General features: G+C 32.8%; 4 protein-coding genes and 1 pseudogene across 4 annotated transcripts; 3 read left to right on the top strand and 2 right to left on the bottom strand.

Annotated features, from left to right (window-relative positions):
• Positions 1-890: 890 nt before the first annotated feature.
• LOC120167421 (palmitoyl-acyl carrier protein thioesterase, chloroplastic-like) lies at positions 891-2,671 on the top strand. Its single transcript, XM_039176448.1, has 6 exons — positions 891-1,380; positions 1,469-1,602; positions 1,686-1,799; positions 1,880-2,048; positions 2,127-2,195; positions 2,284-2,671. Exons 1-6 carry the CDS (start codon positions 1,018-1,020, stop codon positions 2,611-2,613), a joined length of 1,179 nt encoding a protein of 392 aa, XP_039032379.1. The 5' UTR covers positions 891-1,017; the 3' UTR covers positions 2,614-2,671.
• Positions 2,672-3,567: 896 nt separating this feature from the next.
• Positions 3,568-7,002, bottom strand: LOC120171906 (4-sulfomuconolactone hydrolase-like). Its single transcript, XM_039179515.1, has 10 exons — positions 6,707-7,002; positions 6,516-6,587; positions 6,368-6,447; positions 5,887-5,986; positions 5,743-5,796; positions 5,219-5,296; positions 4,886-4,983; positions 4,735-4,792; positions 4,020-4,141; positions 3,568-3,832 (listed from the first exon to the last, which is right to left on the bottom strand). Exons 1-10 carry the CDS (start codon positions 6,779-6,781, stop codon positions 3,679-3,681), a joined length of 891 nt encoding a protein of 296 aa, XP_039035446.1. The 5' UTR covers positions 6,782-7,002; the 3' UTR covers positions 3,568-3,678.
• A 1,377-nt stretch (positions 7,003-8,379) lies between these two features.
• LOC120171894 lies at positions 8,380-11,595 on the bottom strand (annotated as a pseudogene).
• A 2,505-nt stretch (positions 11,596-14,100) lies between these two features.
• On the top strand, positions 14,101-18,024 carry LOC120171883. The gene is made up of 2 exons (XM_039179503.1): positions 14,101-14,388; positions 17,589-18,024. Exons 1-2 carry the CDS (start codon positions 14,116-14,118, stop codon positions 17,769-17,771), a joined length of 456 nt encoding a protein of 151 aa, XP_039035434.1. The 5' UTR covers positions 14,101-14,115; the 3' UTR covers positions 17,772-18,024.
• Positions 17,975-18,726, top strand: LOC120173961. The gene is made up of 3 exons (XM_039180985.1): positions 17,975-18,047; positions 18,165-18,298; positions 18,511-18,726. Exons 1-3 carry the CDS (start codon positions 17,975-17,977, stop codon positions 18,724-18,726), a joined length of 423 nt encoding a protein of 140 aa, XP_039036916.1.
• Positions 18,727-23,282: the final 4,556 nt, after the last annotated feature.

Here is a 23,282-nt window from a genome sequence, read left to right as displayed (position 1 = left end):
ACAAACTTTTTTTTCCTCGTCTTCCTCTACTATCCAAAGATTTTGAATATCTCAGTTGTATCAGGACGGTTACTCTCAAACCTAAAGCCTTATGTAAAATGAATGTAATTTAGAGCAATCCTTCTTACTTGTCAGTTTCCCGTCTATAATCGATCAAAACATTCACCTTCTTTAGCTCTTACTTTTTTTAATGGATAACAATATTTGGATTAATTGCCCGAAAGTCCAGTTGTTCCTCTTACTCATATTTACGAGTGTCTGAAAATGATATTGTTAAAAAGAATATTTATGAATTTTGAATATAAACTATAAAATGTAAAATCTATCTGAATTAAAATATTTGTGCGTTGTCATTCCTTGGCACAAGGAGTTTCGAGGTTAAGAAAAACTAGTAAATTATATATAATATATTATATATATATATATATATATGGTTAGGAGTAATTTAAATTGAATTTAAATCAATCAGTATCATAGTATTATAAATAACTATAAATTAAATTTAAATAAAAATTTGAACAAATATATTCAATTCGTTTCAATTAAAATTTAAAGGTTAAATGAGTACTCATAAATTTGATTATCTTAATATTTTTCCACTTAATTCGACTTAATTGAATATTCACCCCTAAATCACAAATGAAATATGGTAATGGTCAAGAATGAGTATCTTGCTCTCATAATCAAAATTTCCCCTCGCTTGTTTGTTTATTGTCTACTTACCAATAATGGGTTAAGAGCATTCCTTGGAATTATTTGCTCCCTCGTAACAAACTAGAAGCGTACTCGAGAACAAATCAACAATTTTCTCCAATTTGTCCTCCATCGATCCATCCTATGATGCATCGCTTATTTAATTTTTGTTGTAATGAAAATCACTATAACGAAGCTCCCTCGTTATTGTCCTCTTCAGGGGCCTTGCCTTGGACATGTCCGCCATGAAATCTCTATAAAAAAATTCCTATGGTACTTACCCTGTTTCAAACTTTCCATACCTAGACTAGACCAGAGAAAGCAATGGCAGCTGCTTTCTCCTGTTCAGTCTCTTTTCCCTTTAGATATTCTCGTAATGGCAACCGATATCGCAGCAGAGTCGATATCAAAATCAATGCAAGTAGTTCTACAAGGCTACATACGTTGAACGAAATCGCCGGAGCTGGAAAAGGTTCCTCTCCTCTTGCTGCCACCACCGAAAACCGGCACATAGCCGAAGAGCAGATTCGACAGAAAATCCCGACACAGAAGCAGCTAGTTGATTCTTACCGTCAAGGTCTCATCACCGAAAGGGGAGTTGGTTATAGACAGACGGTTGTTGTCCGGTCGTACGAAGTTGGTCCTTACAAAACTGCTACCTTGGAAAGCCTCCTAAATCTTTTCCAGGTGATGACAGCTTGGGAACATTTAATTCATCATACATACATACACAAAGATAACTTTGTAACATTGACAAATATTCATTATTATGTAGGAAACAGCATTAAATCATGTATGGATGTCCGGACTTCTAAGCAATGGATTTGGAGCCACACATGGAATGATGAGGAACAACCTCATATGGGTTGTCTCAAGAATGCACGTTCAAGTGGATCACTATCCAATATGGTCAGTCTTATTGCATTGCATCTCTAAATAGACTCATCTTAATGATCTAAGTAGCTGCTAAGTAGAATTGCAGCTGATTGCAGGGGCGAGGTATTGGAATTTGACACATGGGTTGGAGCATCGGGGAAGAACGGGATGCGGCGAGATTGGCTAGTCCGGAGTCAAGCCACAGGCATCACTTATGCACGTGCAACTAGGTATGATATTATGAATACCTTCCTTTAGTATACTCATCCTTAATTTCCCCAAGGAACATTATAAAAAAAGCATGAAACAGCACTTGGGTTATGATGAACGAGAAAACGAGGCGACTGTCGAAGATGCCGGAGGAAGTGAGAGATGAAATCTCTCCTTGGTTTATAGAAAAGCAAGCAATCAAAGAAGGCATTCCCGAAAAGATCGTCAAGTTGGACGAGAACGCAAAATACGTCAACTCTGACTTAAAGGTAAAGCTTTAAGCCTTCAACAGCTAGATAACGTGGCTGAAACAACACAGGCTAACTAATCTCCTATTTACCTTGTAGCCAAGGAGGAGTGATTTGGACATGAACCACCATGTGAATAACGTCAAGTATGTAAGATGGATGCAGGAGGTAAATGAAAAAGATCCGCCATCGATCTATATAGCTCTCTCGAATCCGATGTCGACCTTAAATCATCACTAGTTTCCTTTTTATGCAGACAATCCCTGACAAATTTTTGGAGTCTCATCAGCTGTTTGGTATTGTATTAGAATATAGAAGGGAATGTGGGAGTTCGGATAGAGTTCAATCACTTTGCCAACCAGATGAAGATGAAATTCAAACAAATGGAGTGGAACAAAGTCTACTAAAAAACATGGTTTTGACTTCTGGAATGGTGGAAGGAAATGGATATTTAGGACTCTTGGATACGAAGACGTACGGATATACTCATCTCCTCCAAATCAAAGGGAAGAATCGAAACGAAGAGATAGTTCGAGGAAGAACCAGATGGAGGAAAAAGTATTCTACATTGCCATATTCCACATAGTATTTGACAAGTACACAAGGGATTTACCAAGCTGATCCTGCTTGAACATAAGTGAAAACAACCGGACAAATAATACTTATTGCACATGCTGCCATGAAGGAGAATGTTTCAGTAAAAGGCAAAAGGCTTGTATATGCTTTACTCCATGTACTAAGATGTTTGATTGTTGTGGCCATGTGATCATGGGATTTGAGTACATGGAAAACTGAGAGGCCACGGAAGGTGTCAAGCCCCGGGGAAGGAGGTGTAAAAATTACCAAAAAGAAATTTTAAATTGTTTTTAAATGATTAATTACAAATGTTTGAACATGTTACAGATAATGACCAGTAATCAGTCGTAAAAACAATAAAAAGAAAAAAAAACAAATACACATACACATGCACATGCACATGCACATGCACATGCACATGCACATGCACATGCACATACACATACACATACACATACACATACACATATACATACACATACACATACACATACACATACACATACACATACACATTTATTTGAAAAATAACATGAATATATATATATATATATTCATGTTATTTTGTATAATCTACATAAAAATTTAACACAACATTTTGGATGTCCATATTATATTGCGTCTCATCTGGTACTTTTTTCCCTAGATTAATATCTGAATTTCATGCATAAAATTCAAAGTATCAAAATGTGTGACAAAAACAAATTTAAGTATTAAAATATATTATAGAAATCAAATTTAAGTATAATTTAGATAAAAGAAAAACTATACGTACTAATTTAAACCTTGAAACCAAATTTATATATCAAAATATATTATAGAATAGCCAATCCATAGCAAGATTTGAGCAATTTTGGAACCAAACTTAAATTTTGAGAGACATCAAAAGATAAGAAAGTAGAGAGTACATATTTAACCCTGAAGCTCGACGGGCATGTACGCTTTTGAGCGTAGGCTAATATACTTAGTGATTTAAACATATAATAGATTAATAGAACGTCAGATGAACTGGTTAACTAGGCAAGCAGAGAGAAGACTCGTTACTGGAGATGAGCGCAGGCTGCAGCTTGCCTGCCTAAGGAAGCCATTGACCTTGAAACAGTTGTATTACTGTCTTCCCCATGATCCATTCTACCTCAGAAGATGACAAAGATGCCTGACTGGCGATATGACTCGCTGCTTCTTTTGCTCCTTTGTAGCCGCTTTCCGGAACAACAAATGGGAAATCGCTGCAATCATACATTCAAAACCTCCATTATCTATACCCCACTCCAGTCAGCCAACCATTGTAGAGTTATAAAACTCCACTGCTAGTGTGTATGTGTCAAACATGAACCCTTTGAATGTTTAAACATTAGGTTGAAACTCAGACGAACAAAAAATTGAAGAAAAAAATGATGCTAGACCGATATTTACCTTCCCCACATGACACGGTTTGCTCCGAAGTTTGAGACAACTTCAACTAGAAGTGGAACTAAATCCTCATACGGGGTTGACATTCTTGAAACCCTGAACAAAGCACTGAATTTGACATATACCTGCACAATTGAAATTACATCTGAATAAAACGCAGTGAATCATACTTTAAATTAGGGTCACTAACAACCTTATGATCTATTGGTAGAGTGTAGGGCTTTTAGTTGTAGTGACCATAGGTCAATTCCTAGAAACATCAAATACCAAAGGCAATAACATTCATCTGCCAAATACATGCATAGATGATTAAAAAGACTTGTAGTAGATTTTAAGTTAAGAAGCATAACTCAGAGGAGCTAAACTGGTGCATATTTCTTTTAATATAATCTGACTTAGTTTTGCTGATATTCTAAAAGGCCCTGGGGACATGGCCGTTTCTTATAAGAAAGAAGGGATGCTTTCTTTTCATCATAGCTTTCCCATTAGTGTAAGAAACAATAAATGAGAATTGTAGCTAAAGTTTTAAGGGAAAAGGAGTTGAAAAACTGCATGGTCACATTTTGGAAATTGAGGAAACTTGATGCTCTCCACCAGTGTACTAAAAAATCTTTGCAATAGCCATTGCATTATGATGATGGTGGAATTGCTAAAATAAAAGGAAAAGGGACATCATTCTGAACGGATAAAGATGGTGGTTATGTATAGCTCTTTATACCTGAGGGAATCTAGACAGCTTTAAGAGCTCAGAGAAGGCAAGCTTTTCCTCGTCATTTCTGCAAGGAAATGAATATTAAATATTAAACATTGTCTTTACCTAGATAAAGATTGAAACATTTCTCCCTAGAAAGACTATTTACAAATGCTACATTGGTGGTCTGCAGAAAGCCAAATGATCAAGCAAAACGGCTGTTGAAGGAAATTCTGTGCATAGTTCCGTAATCTCTGAAATATGAAGATTAAGACCCTGATAAAGTGAAGATGGTGTCACCCTTATCAGCCAAATATAGATTCAGAATAGCACTATGTCACTGGAATAAAATAGATTATGGAAATCAAATAGTATTAATTCCAGTTTCAGAGTAGAAAACCCTTCATTTAGAAAGAGAAGATCGTATATCCCATTCTGACAAAATATTAATTACTAGAGCTTCTTCATTTCTTTTTTAGTTGATTAAAGATAGTCTCGGGAACTGAAACACCTTCATGCACATGAAACCCACTGGCACTCCCAGCTCTCCTGCCCTAGAAAACATTGCCTTCCCAACTTCATTTGTCATCTGGGTATTGTTAAGCAAAGTATAAGGAATATATAATTCATATCAAAGAAAATTCAAGTAAAAATCCACTACTTTGTAAGAATATATGATTCATATCTGAAGTTTACAAGTCTATTATATGATAAATATTTAGTTCATACTTCACATGGCTAATATCCCCTTGAAGTGTCACTACCAATGAACATATATTACAGGTTAACCTTTCCCAATATTCGGAATAAATACTTTGAGGGGTTTGGTGTAAAAAAGAATTCTCAGTTAATCCAGAAAATGTTCTGTTTCTCAGTTAATAAGACATCCTGGCTTTTATTTTACAGACAGAACGGTTATTTCAATTAAAATCAGACATATAGATTGAGTTTTTAATGAACACTGCATAGATTTTAATTAACTAAGTAGAAGACATATTGCAGCCTAATAGCTGAAAATGATTTTGAGATTGATACCTGTTGGCCAGAAGGCCATAAATAAGGATTAAAGCGAACAGCTCGATAACCATCCTAGCATGAAAAAACATATCCTAAGAATGGTTTTCCCAAGAAGATATAACAAAAAAAGAGTTATCTAATAAAACAAAATAAATCAAAAACCTTCAAAATGAGATCTTCAAGCTGCTTAATCCCAGTTCCATATTCTGCAGGATTCGCAAGGCAACAACCCACAAATTTTGTGGGGTGTTTCTTTAGGACACTATCAATCATTCATAAAACCGATATTAGGCATGGAATACTTTCCTGGTTTGTGCAAGCATCTAGATAGCACAAGAACATTGCCAAGCACATGAACCTTTGGTGACAATTGTATCATTGATTCATTCTTCTAAGATCTAAGGACCAATTCCTAGAATAGATTCAGCTAAAGAGTGCAATTAAATGCTAAAAACTCCCAATCGTGTGATTCACCCCTCTATCTGAAAGAATTTTCAGTGGCATGTAACTACGTATATATCCACTTCACACCAATGCTTTCACATGACTTTATAGCTTAATTCAAAAAATGAGAAGAAAATAATTAAATAAATTATCAGAACTCGGTAAGTATTAGTAAATAATCCTAAAATTCGAAGCAGACCTGGTCACCAATGAATGATCAAACTTGTGGTTGATTGGCTGGACGATGAGAGCACCATCAACACTTGCTTCTTCCATACACTGATGGGAGAGACAGAAAAAAAATCAAGGACACAGAGATTAAATAAGCAAAAGGATAGTTATCTTACCTGGAGCAAGAAATCCAAATGTCCAGGCAAAGTAGGTTCTTGGCCAGGAAAGTAAGGATATTTATCAGCAGCCTGTACACACAAACACAAAAGGATGAAAAAGGGAAAGGCGTGTTCAGTTATTGTTTGCCCATCCTCTAAAATTGGTAAACCAAGAAACTGTGGAACAGGGAAAAGGGGTGTTTGTTTACCTCTTGAGGGGATGCCCATACGTGCAAATGTGAATCGATGGTCTTGACTAGGCCTTCGGCTTTAGTGGACGCCATTTTTGTTGCAGAAGTTTTGAATTGTCTTCTACTGTACGGGGGAGAGGGGACAGCGAAAGGAGTGTAGTTGAGCCTGACAACAATCAGCTAAGAAGATGGAACCTGGAATCAGAGTCTTCACAGATCTCACTGCCAATGCCATCACTAAACTATAGATAATGGGTAGACCACAAAATAACCAGAAGTGAGCCCAACTAGCTGGGTTCTTTCTTTTTCCTTTTCAATTAATTAATAAAAAGTTTTAATTTGAAATAAAATTTTAGCAATAAATCTTAAAACTATGAATTTTATTTAAATATATAATATGATATATACATGCATTTATGAATTATTATTCAATAAAATTTAATTATAAATATTACATTTAAAATAAAAAATATTATTCAACAAAATTTAAAGATAAATACTAAATTTACACATAAAGTTAGATCTAATATACAATATAATACATAAATTTTGATTTGATTCAAATATATATATATATATATATATATATATATATATATATAATTTTAACGGTTAAGTGCCATTATCATCCTTCTTGTCCAAAATCGAACACTGTCTCTTCCTTCAATTAATTATATATAATAAATTAAAACAAAAAATCTAACTTAATAGCTTTATTATCAGACACATAAGTAATATTTTGATAAATACATAAAAATTCATCTCTTGTTGAGATCATTTGAATTACATAAAGGGTCTGTTTGTTTATCGTAAAATATTTTTTAAAAAATATTTTCTTCATTTTTCAGTATTTGATAGGAGAAAAATTGGTTGGTTAACGTAAAATATTTTACTGGTCAACATAATTTTCTTTGTATTTTCTGAAAAATGACTTAGGTCTGATTTTTCGTAAGTCATTTTTCAAACTTTTCACTTCAAAGAATAAATACTCAAAATAATTTTTATTTTATGAATTTAATATTAATATAAAATATTTTAATATCATTTTAATCAAAATATTAATTATTAAAATATTTAAAATATGTTTATTAATATTTCTAATAATATAATATTATATTTTTAATATATAATAAAATAATCTATGATTATAATAAATAAGATATTATATTTTTATTAATAATATATAATAAATTATTAATAAAATTTATATTATTTATTAATTTCATAGAAATAATATTATTAAATTATTAATAATGAATATATTATTTATTTATTTAATAAATAATAATATTTAATAAAGATATTTTAAATATACTAATTAATATTTTTAAAATAATATAACACTATTACTTTAATAAATAATTAATATAATTTATAATATTTTTATTTCTATAAAATATACCAATATTAATATTTTTATTAAAATTATAAAAATAATATTTTAATAATAAATAAATTATTTAATATTTTAAAATTAATAATATTAAGTTTTATGATAAATAATATTATTTATTGTATTTAATATTTTTAATAAATAATTTTTAAAAAAATTCATCGACTAGTGGAAAAAAGGTTTAAACAATATCTTTCAAACATATTAAAACGTTTTCCATAAAATATTTTTTAGAGAATGTAATTTATTTTACAAAAAATCATTTTATGTGAAACAAACGGACCCAAAAATTGTAATGCTACTGCTCCATATCAAGATCACCCCATCGAACATTGTGTCTGGCTGCAAGATAATGAGCACCAACAGGGCCACGGCTTCCATAAGGATAGCTTTCGGGTATAATTTTCTTCTCTTCCAGCTCCGCCAAAACCGGAGTGAAGAGTGCCCATGCTGCATCCAGCTCGTCACTTCGGATAAACAACCTCCTCTCGCCCTCGATCGCGTCCAGCAGTAATCTCTCATACGCATCTGGGATCTCTTTTGAGTATCTACAATCAACAGTTCATCAAGTTCAGTTTGAAACTTTATCTTGCATTTCTTAACAATATTTCATTGACGTAGAGAGATCATTTATAAAGTTTACCTTGCAGCATAATGAAGGTTTAGATTGCTGCGGTCCAACCTCATGCCCAATCCGGGAACCTTGTTGTTGATCTTCAAGAAAATAGCTTCACCTGGTTGCACTCGAATAACAAGCTCATTTGTAGCACAATCAAGATCAGGTCCGAAATTCCGGTTATATAAATTGCCAGGCACGTGCCTGAACTGTACCCTTATCTCCGCCCTGGAGAGGTGAAAGATATCTTAGCAGCATGAACTAAATAACCGATGCTAGATAGAATCTATATAAATTCAAATTTCTTTATCAATTTCATTTACCTCCTACTGTGTAATGCTTTCCCTGCTTTCATCAAAAAAGGCACGCCATCCCATCTTGCATTGTCTATGAACAGAGCAGCTGCCGCAAAAGTCGGGGTCAGGCTATCTTTGGGCACGGTCTTGTCATCCGTGTAGGAGGGGTAAGTAACTCCTCCTCTACTGTGGCTCTTATACTGTCCTACAACTACATCTTCAAGTCGCAATGGCCGCATTGACCGCAATACCTTAACCTGGCACACGGCAAGCAGTGTTTATCCTATATGTGCATATATACGAGATCACACTAAAGCATCCTGAAATAGCCAACGTCACCTTACCTTCTCATTCCTTATATCTTCGGCATCCAAACTTACAGGTGTTTCCATTGCAAAGAGAGCAAGTATTTGAAGTAGATGATTCTGCATTATATCTCTAATTATTCCATAATTATCAAAATACCTGGATAATCAAATAACAGAAGCAAAAGGCCAAAATTAATCTATAGTATAACATAGTTCCCTGTCGGACAATACAGTAAATACTAATCCATGGTAAAAACAATAAACGATGGAAAATTACCCTCCACGGCCTTCAGTTCCAAAATCTTCTGAGAATATTAGCTGTACATTTCTAATATACCGCCTTGACCACAAGGGTTCGAAAATAAGATTGGCGAACCGGAGGACTGAAAGATTTTCCACAAGTTCCTTTCCTAGGTAGTGATCTATCCTGTAGAAAGAATATCATCTGATCAGATTGCAGTTCACATTCTTCGCAAAACAAGCACCGATATGAGCAGGGAAACTCCACCTGAATATTTGATCCTCTTCTAGGTACTGCTTCAGAGCTTTTGTCAGCATGGCAGAAGATTCTGAATCTCGACCAAAAGGTTTCTCGACAATGACCCTGGTCCAGCCATTACCAGATGAAGCTGACAAGCTGGCACATTTGACAGCCTCAATAAAAATATTTTGGAGGGATAGACAGATAAAAGAGGCGATTAGATACCCTCCCACCCTGCATGAGTGGTTTCACATCAAATGTCTCGGTTTGTGAAAAGGAATTCTATCCACCAAAAGTAAAGCACAACAAGGTATAAGAGGCTTTCTGATGATAATCTTATGATGACACCATTTTCATAAGCCTAGATAGAGGTAATGATTCTACAGCCATCAATTCCCAGATAAAGATTAGTGATAGAACATGAATATTTATTAATCAAGATGGTTACCGATGCTTAAATTGTTCAATTCACGCTTAAATTGCTTTGGCAGAATCTGTAAAAATATGGAGAAATAAGTGAAGATTCTGTCCAATGCATCACTGAAAAAAATTTGGTCTGGACTTGCAATATCTCAACAACACATTCAATTGAGCAAAGAACACAAACAACATGCCAGAATTTGCACACCCACCACACCCCTTGAAATGGTAGGAAATTCCAATTAAATAGATAACAAATCACAAACTTATTACCTCGTGCTTCCTGAGCTTCTTGTCCAGCTGAGAAAAATTTTCCTCAGAATCATACTGGCCAGAGTGGTAGAAACATCTTTTAAGAAATTGGTCCATCTTTTCGTTGCAGTTCTCCCTGGATTTACATATCACAAGAATTTAAGTTGGGGCAATTAAAAGCCACAATCCAATCCGTTTGTGGCCTCATGCAAGCAAGCGAAGATGGAAAATAGTTCACCTTTTATCAATTCTGCAGGTAAGAGTCTTGCTCACCATAGTCCTTAGTTCTGCATCAGTCATCTTACTTCTCGCATAACCATAGATAGTAAAGTGCTAAAACAAAAATAAACGTACATTCAGACTATAATGAAGTTGCATGATTAACAGACTAAAGTTGCAAAGGAAAATTCTAAACCTTAGGAAGATAATCTTCATAATAAAGTGCAAAAAGTGCAGGAAATATCTTTTTTTTTTGCAAGGTCCCCAGAAGCTCCAACCACTGTGATACTGACAGTTGACTCATTTTCATTGCCATCAAACCACGCTCTCTCATCCCATTCTTTTGTCGATGTAAATGACAACAACTCATTTTTCAATTTATCCTTTGGAATTTCATTGGCCTCATGGGTCACTTTTGTGGCCACTACACCTATGCATGAAAACAATTCTTATGTCATAACTCAAAAAGGAAGTTAATCCCAGAAAAAATTCTACACCAGCAATGTAATTGGAATTAAGCAAATTGATAGCCAACTTTAGACTTTTTTCCCAATTCCAAACAGAATAAAAATTTCCCAGAATTGAAAATTTCCCTCCAATATCTTTGTTTGTCCCATTGGAACAAATATAAATAAATAAAGAGGAAGACAAAAAGAAAACTGACCATGTTGCATGAGAACAGCAGTTTGATGGGAATTTCTTAGAGATTGAAGAAAGGCCTTGGCTTTAGCAGGAGCAGGCAATCTCGGAAAAGAATAAGAGAAAGCAAAGCGATGCTTTTTCCCTCGAGTTATCGATGCAGAATAAGAATATGAACGACAATGCGTTGCAGAAAAGGCCGCCATTTCTCAACTAAAAGTTGAAAGCTTTTTGATGTATTAAGGTTTCTCTGTTGAATCAAGAAAAACAAAAACGACAGCGGAAGAAGGATAAATTTTGTAAAAAAGAGAAACGGGAAGGGTTGGGAGTTTGAAGGAGAAACAGAGAGGTTAAGACAGCTTCGATAACATCGAAGGGTCAGAACCTTGAGATCTCCGAAAGATTACTTCTCAGCTTTGCCTAACAGTTCCATCTGAGTCTTGGAAGGCAAAATTACAATCATGATCATTATTTTACATGATATATATTTATTTTAATATTAAATTTTAAAATCTTAATCCTTAAAATTTAAACTCTAAAAATCAATTTAAAGTCTTTAACCCCTAAAATAAATAAGATTATTCAAACAAAAATTTACACAATATCAGATAATTTTTCAATTGTAATTTGATTAAAATCATTTTTTATTAATTTTATTTAACTTTATTTGGGTTGTTAATCAATATTTTTTAATAATTTAAAATAATTATAAGATAGTAATTGTTTAAAACTTTATTTATTAATTAACAACGTTTACGCACCACAAAGATGTATCTGTTCAAACTCAAATATCAATTGTGACAAAAAAATACTTTAGGTGTTTATTTTAACTCAAAAAATACTATAAGTACTTAGATTAAAAATAAGTCGCGTATATTAAAATAAAGATCTAATTATAGTTAAAAGAATAAAAATGATATTAACTATTATATTAATATCGCATGCCACCTCTTCAACAACAATTAAGATTGTGATAAATGATAAAAAAATCAATATTTTTTTATGACATTTAAAATTCTACGAAAGATTTTTGTAACATAATTAAATGATATCAAAAGTATTTTATTCTATTTATATTTTTATCAAATTAATGTCTAAATTATTTCAAACACAACATTTAGGTAGTGTTGGTTTTTACTGTGCAAGCTCTTCAAACCACTTATGTCTGTGTCGCGCAGACCATGCGCAGACATTAGGCTTCGCAGACTGTTTGTTTTTTAGAAGACAGAAGCTCTTCAAACGTCTGCGCGAACTCTTCTTGGTGCAGACATGATTTTATGTCTTCAAAGGTCTTCAAACCTCTTCAAGAACAATTATAAAATATAGTTATTTATTAAAATAATTTTAAATAATTTAATAAGGTTATTTATTTTAAAATAATTTATTTTAAAATAATTTATTATAAAATAATTTATTTTAAAATAAATTATTATAAAATATGGATTGATTTATTTTAAAATAATTTATTTTAAATAATTTATTAGTATGGATTGATTTATTTTAAATAATTTATTTGTATGGATTGATTTATTTTAAAATATGGATTGATTTATTATTGTAGTTGTATGAATTGATTTATTTTAAATAATTTATTAGTATGGATTGATTTATTTTAAAATATAGATTAATTTATTTTAAATAATTTATTAGTATGAATTGATTTATTTTAAATAATTTATTAGTATGGATTGATTTATTTTAAAATATGGATTGATTTATTTTAAATAATTTATTAGTATGGATTGATTTATTTTAAATAATTTATTTGTATAGATTGATTTATTTTAAAATATAGATTGATTTATTAATGTAGTTGTAAAGATTGATTTATTTTAAATAATTTATTAGTATGGATTGATTTATTTTAAAATATGGATTGATTTATTTTAAATAATTTATTAGTATGAATTGATTTATTTTAAATAATTTATTAGTATGGATTGATTTATTTTAAAATATGTATTGATTTATTTTAAATAATTTATTAGTATGGATTGATTTATTTTAAATAATTTATTTGTATAGATTGATTTATTTTAAAATGTAGATTGATTTATTATTGTAGTTGTATGGATTGATTTATTTTAAATAATTTATTAGTATAGATTGATTTATTTTAAAATATGGATTGATTTATTTTAAATAATTTATTTTTGTATTTGTATGGATTATTTAAATTTCAGTATTGTAAAACTAAAATTATTTAAATCTCAGTATTGCAAAACTCTTTTAAGTTTAAAAAATCAGTTTATTTATATTTCAGTTTATTTTAGCAGTCTGCAGACGTTAAAAAACAAACAGTCTTCTTCTTGCAAACTGCAGACCTTTGATCCACCTCTTCTGCTGCAGATGCCTGCAGATGTGGTCCGCAGACTGCAGACCTTTTACCTATGCAAAAACAAACATCACCTTAGTTGATAGTGATAAAGTTAAATTCAAGTTCAAGATGTGTAACCAAAAATTAATTCATGTACCAATTTGAATTAAATAAAATGAAAGAACAATTTAAAATTTGTAATTAAGTTTAGATACTTATTTTTGAATGATAAAATTAAGTTTTAAGTATTAAATAATATATTTAAGCAAAAATGATTTCAAGTAGGCAACAGGGCATCAAGTGGCTCACCTTCCACGACTTCCCTGACTCTTTTTGTCCTTTCCACGTTGAATTTTCTAAGGCAAGCAACTCTTAAAGGAAAGCGGTTTATTGACCAAGTCGCATCAAATTATGACCTATAAAAGTATAGCCTTTTTCATCCTTGAAATCCAAGCACTGATATCACTCTTATCCAAACTAGAAGACATGAGAACACAAGCTTCAGCAGCTCTCACAAGCTCAACACCTTTGTTTCTTTTAATCTTAATCTTCTTTTTCCGAAGTTTCCATGCCAGAAGCCTACAGCAATGCTCCTCTTCCTGCGGAGATTTGAAGAACATCAGCTACCCTTTCCGTCTCGAGGAAGATCCCGCTGGTTGTGGCGACTTTGATTTTCAACTATCTTGCCAGAATAACGCGGCCATCCTGAACCTTCGAGGAGGAAAGTACCATGTCAAAGGAATCTACTATATTGGAAGCGTAGACACTATAATTTATAACTCGAATTTTTTATTGATACGAAATAAAATACGTTACAACGATACTCTCAATATTACAATACTACGACACTAACTGCGATTAATTTACAAACTCCACTAATATAGCTTTTCTAAGCTTTTTCAAATCTCTCAATTCTCTCTATTTTTTTTTCTCTCACTCGTTACTCACTTTTCCTCACTTACCTACATGTTTGTTTTGCTTTCTCTCTCTCTCTCACACACACATATATATAATAAACCGACATATTTGAAGACTTTAGAAACTTCTCAATTTCTCTCAATTCTTGCTTGACGTGTTGTTTCATGTGTTTGCCATGTGAATTCAAACTTGCCAACTAATATCTTGCTCTTGTTGGTTTCTCCAAATTGGTCCACATTTTAAGATTGGATAAGATTTCACATATTTATGTTGCAACGTTTGTCTTTTTTAATAATTGAGTTTGTCTTCTAACACTCCCCCTCAAACTTGATTTTCCATTCTTTTTGTGTTGCAACTGTTGTGAGAAGTCTGATGGTCTCGATACTTGCTACTGGAGCAAATACTTCATCATAGTCTATTCCTTGTCTTTGTTTATAGCCTTTGACAACTAGCCTCGCTTTGTGCTTCTCGACCTTTCCTTCTTTATTGGTCTCTGTCTTGTAAACCCATTTTACTTCAATTGGGTTATGACCTTCTGGTTGTCTTGTTAGCTCCCATATATCATTTCTTTCTATTGATGCAATTTCTTCATCCATTGCATTCCTTCATTTGTCATCTTCAACCACTTATTCGTATGTAATTGGATTACTATTCACAAGTAAACAGAAAAAGTGAAACATTATTTAGCTCATAATCGTTGTACCTTTCTGACATTCTTCTCTCTCTTGTGGATCTTCGAACTTTTGTGGGAGGTGCTTCAGAATCTTCTATATGTTGCTTGACAACGATGGTACAGTTTGTTGAGGACCTTGATCATCAGCTTGTTCATCTTGATTGATAAGATCATCATCTTTATCTTCATTAAAAAATGGTCCTTCAACTTCCTTTTCCTCTTTGCTCCACCTCCAATAGTCTGCTTCATCGAACTCGACATCTCTTGAAATTATTATCTTCTTTGTAAGAGGATTATATAATCTGTAAGCTTTGCTTCTTTCATCATATCCAATGAAAATACATTTTTCTCCTCTGTCATCAAGCTTCTTTCTGGTCTGTTCAGGAACGTGGGCATAAGTGATGCATCCAAAAATCTTGAGGTGTCCAACTCCTGGTTTCTGACCACTTCATGCTTCGTTTGGCGTCATATACTTCACACTTTTTGTTGGACATCTGTTCAATAGGTAAATTGCACATCGAACTGCTTCAGCCCAGAAATTTCTCGGTAGTTGCTTGTCTTTTATCATGCTTCTTGCCATGTCCAGGATTGTGCGGTTCTTTCTTTCTGCAACTCCATTTTATTGTGGCGTGTATCTGGCTATCACCTGATGGATGATGCCATGCTTTTTGCAGAATTCTTCAAATAACTTTGATGTATATTCGCCTCCTCTATCTTATCTGAGTGTCTTAAAATATTGACTGCTTTTTTTCCGCCATTGCTTTAAATTCTTTCAATTTTTCCAGCGCTTCTGACTTTTCTTTCAAGATATAAATCCAACATTTTCTACTAAAATCATCAATAAAAGTTAGGTAGTACCTGTTAGTGTCAAGCGATCAAAAGGACCGGTTATATCTGTGTGTACTATCTTCAGCGGTATTCGGGCACGCCAGGATCTACCAACTTCAAAGCTTTGTCTATGTTGTTTTCCTTTGATGCAAGCCTCGCGTATTTGATTTGGAGGGTTGATCTCTGGTAATCCTTTCACCATGTTTGTTTTTTATAACAGCTTCAAACCAGAAAATCCAAGATGTCCATATCTTAGATGCCACAGCCATGAATCATCTTTGATCGCAGTCTTCATGCACTTGACTTCTCTCGACTAGATATCAATTGTAAAGAGACGATTTCGAGTCATATCAGCTTGGGCTATCAATTCTCTTTCTTTATTTTTGATGGCAAGCGAGTGATTCTTCATCTGCACTTCATATCCTTTTTCCAGGAGTTGACAATAGTGATGATATTGCTTTTCAAAGCAGGTACATAATAAACATCTTAAATGTATTTCTTTTCTCCATTTCTCCGAGTAATCATGACTTCGCATTTTCCTTTTAGTTCTGCGTGCGAGTCATCTCTGAACTTTACTCGTCCATGGACTGTTTCATCTAATTTCACAAACAGTTCCCTTTGACCACACATATGGTTACTGGCACAATTATCAAGATACCAAATATTTTTCTTGAATTCTTCATTTCCTTTATAAGTGAGGAATACATGAGATTTTTCAATTTTTTCTTCTTCAGCTGCTGCTACGTTATTTCTTTCTTCTTGTTTAGGAGCAGATCTACACTCATAACTATAATGATCATACTTATTGCAATTATAACATTGTACATGAGATTTATTTCCTTGCTGATATATGTCTCGTCCACGGCCACCACGGCCATAACCTGATGTTGGATTGTTTTTACTCATTTGATCGGTGTTATATGATCGACCACCACGTCCACGAGTTCTTCGTCCTCCTCTGTATCTTCCACGATAACCGCCACGATTTCCTCAACCTCGTGTGTAGCTGCTACTAGCTTCTCCTTCGTTAACATTCATCTTGCTTTGTAGAGCTTGCTCCAGATTTTCAAAATCTTCATTTTGTTTCATTTTCTGCTCATGGGCTTGAAGTGAACCCACAAGCTCATCGATCAAAATTTGGGATAAATCTTTTGATTCTTCGATTATCACAACCACGTAATCGAATTTTATTGTTAATGAACGCAAAATTTTTTCCATCACTCTAACATCGTCGAGTGATTCACCATTTTTTTCATTTTATTCAAGACCTCTTTTACACGGCTAATATAATCATCGATGATTTATGTATTTTTCATTTTTAACATCTCAAACTCAGCTCTGAGAGTTTGTAAGGGTACCTTCTTTGTTTTTTCGGCACTTTGTAGAGATTTTTGCAGAATTTCCCACACTTGTCAACTAATATCTTGCTCTTGTTGGTTTCTCCAAATTGGTCCACGTTTCAAGATTGGATAAGATATCACATCTTTATGTTGCCACGTTTGTCTTCTTTAATAATTGAGTTTGTCTTCTAACATCCTATACGATTCGTATTGTCGATGTTAACTTAGCCAATGGAAGCTGTGCTCTTCCATACAGATATCTTCCGATGAGTGAAGCCACCGAAGATAGTCGATTCCCCTCATTAATTACGTTCTGGCAAGCGAATTTTTTCAACTGCTCCGACGGAATCCCGAGCTGGCAGATAGAAGAGTACCCTGTTTGAGTGGAAACACTTTCCACGTTTATGTCAATTTCAGTAACAGTAACTTTTTTGCTACTGAAATTCCAGGGACTTGCAAGGTCATTTCAAGGGTTCCTACAAGCTCGGAAAATGAGTTGAATTACGTTTAGTGTAGGAATTGCCACACATTTGGCTATTCCTGCTTCTACAGGTCCAACAACGATACAAGAATCTTTAAGTGCGAAATGATATATGAAGAAGAGTATGGAACCCAATTAGCGTTTATCATATCGTATCTTGTTTCAAACTCTATTATTGGTATAATTTCACTTCTTCTTTGCTAAATCTTCAATTGTTTCGAGTAAAACTGTACCTGTTTTATCCATGTGGTATAGGCTAAAAAGTTTTGTTAAATATTCTGGCTTTGCAGATAAGGCATTGGTGGTAAGATTCGTCTTCCTTCCCTTGGTGGTGTTTGCTTTCCTTCTCCACAAATGCTTAACTACGCGGAAGACAGTCTTCGATGCAGAAACTCTCGGATTCGGTCAGAAATTCTCAACGCCGAAAAGGTACAGTTATACAGAAATACTTGCCATGACAAACAATTTGGAACATAAACTAGGGCAAGGATAGTTTGGCTCAGTTTATATGGGACAATTGCTACCAAATGGTGGCTTGGTTGCTGTTAGATTGCTAGCGGAGTCCAAAATTAGTGAGGAAAACTTTCTGAATCAAGTGTCGAGTCTCGGTAATATTGAGTATGCCAATGTGGTCAAATTAGAGGGATTTTGTTCCCAAGGATCTAAACGTGCTCTTTGTCTATGATTATATGCCGAACGGATCATTGGACAAGCACATTTTCTCGGATTCTGTGCAATTAGGTTGGGAAAAACTCCATGGATTTGCTTTAGGAATTGCACAAGGTATTGAGTTCCTACATACTACTAGTGCTACTTGCGTCAATCGTCTAAAGTATGAAGCAATTTCTGAATATTAGAATTCGCACATTTGAAACTTGACTTTATTTAAGAGATTTAATATTTATTTTAATATTTCATCTCATTAATATATAACTAATTTCTATATGAATATGAAGCAATCTCTACCGTCACTCTACATAAATAATAAGATCCAAGTAAAATTATTGAAAATAACTACAATATATTTAGGAACAAGTTGATTTTCATCTATACCTACACTGAGTACAATCCCTCTGAAGTATGAATTCAATTTTGAGTGCAACTCTTATAGTCACCTAATCCATGCCATTAACGATAATTAAGGGATAAATGTAGCAATCAGTTTTCAAAAACTAAGCAATGGGAACCTTTTGCCAGACAAAGAAAAGATAATGGAAAAGAAGGGCAAAAGCAGGTTATCCTCATACTTGGATAAATGGATTAAAGGTACAATTATTATTATTTTTTATAATTTTTCTGGTACATTACAACTTGGAGGCGGCGGTGGCCTGGGGCTGAAATAGATAAAAAGTGAGCATTAGGGTTTGTTTTTTAATTTGATCCTAATATGTTTATTTATTTATTTTCTTTGTAAGGCATTATTATGATATTAATATATTCTTTCTTATTTATATTGACATGTTTATTTATTTTTCAGCTACATTTTTTCCTTAATATTTTCTTATTATTATTATTATTATTTTTACCTATATCTATATATTTATTGTTTATTTTATCATTAGTTTACTTGCAATGTTATTTCTTAACATATATTTTGTATTGTGATTTATTTTTATTTTTGTTATCATTATTTATTATGGTTAACTGTTAACACAATCGGGTTTTTTTATTTGTTTATTATTTTGAAAATATTTCTATTTTTTAATCGAGATCATCGGTTTATTTTAGTATGGTATTAATTTTTTGACATTGTGAGTATTTTTTTTTTATTTTTAAGTGAATACAAGATAATATTTAATCAATACTCTCAATCTTTTCATATAAAATAAAGATACGTACTTAACAATGTTTTCTGAAAGGATTTCCTTGAAAAATAGTCCTTATTTAAGTCTCAGGTACTGAATAGCGTCAACGTTGATTATATACTTACCACGTTAATAAAAAAAGAAATTTTTCAAAGGTGTATCTTCATCATATATGATAAAAATAAAAATTATTTTAAAAATTAAAAACTTTTGAATATCTTTTTCAGAAATAAATGTTAAAAGTATATTATTTTAATAATTTAACCCCATTACTGCACGTCTTTGCTACTGCTTTGCTTTGACACAAAAGCCATTACCACGCTCAGATTTTGTGCATTTGCTTAACACTTATGCAACTTCAGAAATTAAAATACATGTATATAGAGATTAATTTTTATTTTTTAATGAAATAAAATAGAAATATGTTTATATACGAACACAAAATTCTAAAAGTGTTAATTAAAACAAAAAAATAATCCAATATAATTATAAAAATAAAATATGATAAATATAAAATATAAAAAATTCACATCAAATATAATTTAATCTATTAAATATAAGTCTTGTAAACCAGAAAATAAATATTTAAGTTACTATAATGGTTAACTATACATTAACGAGAAAGATATGGAGTATTTGAGTCCAAATCCAACTCCTACCAAAGGAAAGCCTAGATGTTCCATCACCCAAGCAACCTCCACTAGAGAAGAAAAGAGCATCAGAGTTACAGGGAACAAGATGATCGTAAAAGATAAGCAACAAGGAAGGAGGGAAGGGCAGCAACGGTTGGAAATGAAGGGTATGGGAGGCGTTGGGAAGAATTAATTTTGCCTTTTAAAAGGGCAGCAACATAACACTGCCCATTCCCCCCATACCTATTACTCCCAACACCACTCTCCCTCTCCCTCCATCTCCATATCTTCAACCACTACTGTATTCTTTTTATGAGAGAACCAAGGGGCAGAGAGAAGCAGAGGAAATGTTTGGAATGGGCGGTGTAGGCAAAACAGATTCATTCCGTATTGCAATATACGGCAGAGAGAAGCAGCGTTTTGCCAATCCGCCCATCTCCAAATACTTCCAACACCGATCTCTACCCCACCTCTCTCACGTACCAGATGATGGTGAGCAAGGCTTTAGGCAGTGAATATAAAGGAGATAAAAGGTAAAGCCGTAGGTTATTCCGTGTCTCGCTTTTTCTTTTGCTTTATCTATTTCATGGAAACCGCACTGTTAAAGTCACGTGGCAAAAAGACAAAGGACAGTGAAAAGAAGGAACCGCTGAAATGCAGGATAAGAGAGATGTTTTGAATCAAAGCTTTGGAGTCATAATACAGTGAACTTTTAGAACATTTGAATTTTAACTAGTGAACTTTTAAAAATTATAATACAATTGTTAAAATATTGATTATCAGTCGTCGATAAAAAATATTGATATATTAGTCATTCTTAAAAAAATCTTAAAAACTTTAGAGTTTATTCACAAATAATTGTGCTCTTTTTTCACCTGATATTATCATCAGATGTTTTTTATCTTACCTCTAAATAAAACATTGATCATGCTAAAAAATTCTATCATCTTTCCACGACTATTAAAGCATTCATCACCATCATTAATGCATCCAAGTTTTAAATACCAACAACTATCATCCACAACCAAACCGATCTAAAGTCGTCGTCATCAATCTTATTTGATTATTGTCTACAATCATAATCACCAATAACAACAAACAACAAACAACCAAAATGAGTAAATGAGTAAATAAGTAAAAAAGAAGAAGAGTTAAAGAAAATTATCCATCCCGACTTCGATTAGTTTTAGATGAACTAATCAACCTTCAATCAATTCCAGTAATGAGGAAATTTTGTTTGATTGAAAAATTAATTTAATTTGATTTTAAGCTGATCTGTCAATTGATAGTGACAGATCAAAAAGTTTCACTTTCAATTTTGGTTAAAATTTAATTTAAAAACATTAAAAAGTTTTTTGATGAGTTTAAACTGATGAAAAGAAAAAAAAAATCGATGATCTTTTCAAATTGATGTAACCACTAAACAATAATAAAAATGACAATGAAAATGAGAGCGACAATTGCCAATTTCAGGTTTAAGAAACTAAGGCCACATCAATATTCTTTAACAGTAATTGACGATAGTGACTGTAGTGAAATCAAATTAAATTATTAACTATAAAATTTAAAAGATTAATGACCAAAATACAAGTACCTAAAAGTTCGGTGAGGTTTACCCATGTATTCATTAGCGTCTGCTACATGTAAGATTCCGTGATATTATGCAATATTTCTTAAAAAGTTGACTCATAAATTGAAAGTTGGTAATATTTTTAAGAAGATAACATATATTTCATACTCAATGTTATAATGTTTCAATTAATTAAGTAATTGAATACCAAAGTTTTTTAGAATAGTGGAAGAACTAGAGGAAGGTTACTACAAGGGGAAGGGCTTGAGGAAGAGGAAGAGGTAGAGGTAGGGGAATAGAGGTGATAGGTGTGTGAATAGTGAAGACCGAAGTTTTTTAGGTTAGTGTGAATGATTATCATAGTTCTTTTGGAGCTGATGCAACTGGTGGAGAATTTTTCGCAAGCTGAAGGTGGTGATGGCTGGCCTGTAACAGCCAACAGATGATCATGAAGGCCATTTCTTGTAACTGTCAAGGTATTGGATCGGCCTTGACAGTTTGGTCCCTGAAGGGTCTTACGAAAAAGTATGATCTTGATTCTTGAGATGCTTTTTGATGGAGAACAATTCTCCTGAAAAAATGGATGAACTACCAACGGAAGTTGGGATTTAAGGAGAGTTTCTATGTTGATCCTCAAGGCTTGAGTGCAGGATTAGCTTTGTGGTGGGTAGGCAATTTTAAAGTGAAGATTTTGATGTTAAATAAAAACTTTATTGATACTGTCAATGAGGGTTAGAATAGGGATGAATATTTTTTTAGTTTTGTGGGTTTATGGAGAACCAATTTTTGAAGATATTGTTGTGGGTGATTTATATTTTAATATATTTTATCAAATATTTATAATGTAACTTCAATATTTATAAAATCGTAAGTCCAAACTAGGGATGGCCACTTAATCCAAACTCGACCGGATCAAATTTTTTTTAAAAAAAATCCTAATTGAATTAGATCAGATTTAAGTTTAATGTAAAAATTACTTGACTGACCGAAAAAAAAATTTATCTTATATATTTAAAATCAATTACAATAATACCTCTACATATAATTTCTTTTCAATTAAACTATTATTTTTATTGAATAAAAATAATTTTTTATTATTTCGAATCGGTTGAGTCCATATTTTGATTGGGTCAGATTTCGGAGGGAGGTTCCTCGTTATCGGGTCGGGTGGACCAAAAACCCGACCCGACCCGTCCCATTACCATCCCTAACTCCAAGCAAAATTAAGGTATCAGATCCTCCACAGAACCATCAGACGGCAGTTTCATCGAGTCCAAACAAAATAACTATCACTACTTAGAAGCAACGACAGATCCAGATCTTCCACCATCGCGTTATAAATTTGTTAATATGACAATTAGCTTATATTTCAGGTATAGTTCATGGTTAAGGATTTCAACAGGTTT

The sequence above is a fragment of the Hibiscus syriacus genome, unplaced genomic scaffold, assembly GCF_006381635.1.
Source record: "Hibiscus syriacus cultivar Baekdansim isolate YM2019G1 unplaced genomic scaffold, ASM638163v2 tig00003041_pilon, whole genome shotgun sequence".
In the NCBI taxonomy this organism is placed as follows: Eukaryota; Viridiplantae; Streptophyta; class Magnoliopsida; order Malvales; family Malvaceae; genus Hibiscus; species Hibiscus syriacus.
Note: the sequence above shows the minus strand (reverse complement) of the source record. Positions and strands in the feature narration are given on the sequence as shown.

Bases quoted from the DNA above. Each gene is read 5' to 3' on its own strand.
- LOC120171883 (XM_039179503.1), top strand. From the start codon at position 14,116: ATGAGAACACAAGCTTCAGCAGCTCTCACAAGCTCAACACCTTTGTTT. The intron at 14,389-17,588 runs GTAGACACTATA...CTAACATCCTAT, and splicing joins GAATCTACTATATTGGAAGC to ACGATTCGTATTGTCGATGT.
- LOC120171906 (XM_039179515.1), bottom strand. From the start codon at position 6,781: ATGGCGTCCACTAAAGCCGAAGGCCTAGTCAAGACCATCGATTCACAT. The intron at 6,448-6,515 runs GTAAGATAACTA...CTCTCCCATCAG, and splicing joins ATTTGGATTTCTTGCTCCAG to TGTATGGAAGAAGCAAGTGT. The intron at 4,984-5,218 runs GTGTTTCAGTTC...TCACTTTATCAG, and splicing joins TGGGTTTCATGTGCATGAAG to GGTCTTAATCTTCATATTTC.
- LOC120173961 (XM_039180985.1), top strand. From the start codon at position 17,975: ATGATATATGAAGAAGAGTATGGAACCCAATTAGCGTTTATCATATCG. The intron at 18,048-18,164 runs GTATAATTTCAC...TTTGCAGATAAG, and splicing joins TGTTTCAAACTCTATTATTG to GCATTGGTGGTAAGATTCGT. The intron at 18,299-18,510 runs GTACAGTTATAC...TGGTCAAATTAG, and splicing joins AAATTCTCAACGCCGAAAAG to AGGGATTTTGTTCCCAAGGA.
- LOC120167421 (XM_039176448.1), top strand. From the start codon at position 1,018: ATGGCAGCTGCTTTCTCCTGTTCAGTCTCTTTTCCCTTTAGATATTCT. The intron at 1,381-1,468 runs GTGATGACAGCT...ATTATTATGTAG, and splicing joins GCCTCCTAAATCTTTTCCAG to GAAACAGCATTAAATCATGT. The intron at 1,603-1,685 runs GTCAGTCTTATT...AGCTGATTGCAG, and splicing joins GTGGATCACTATCCAATATG to GGGCGAGGTATTGGAATTTG.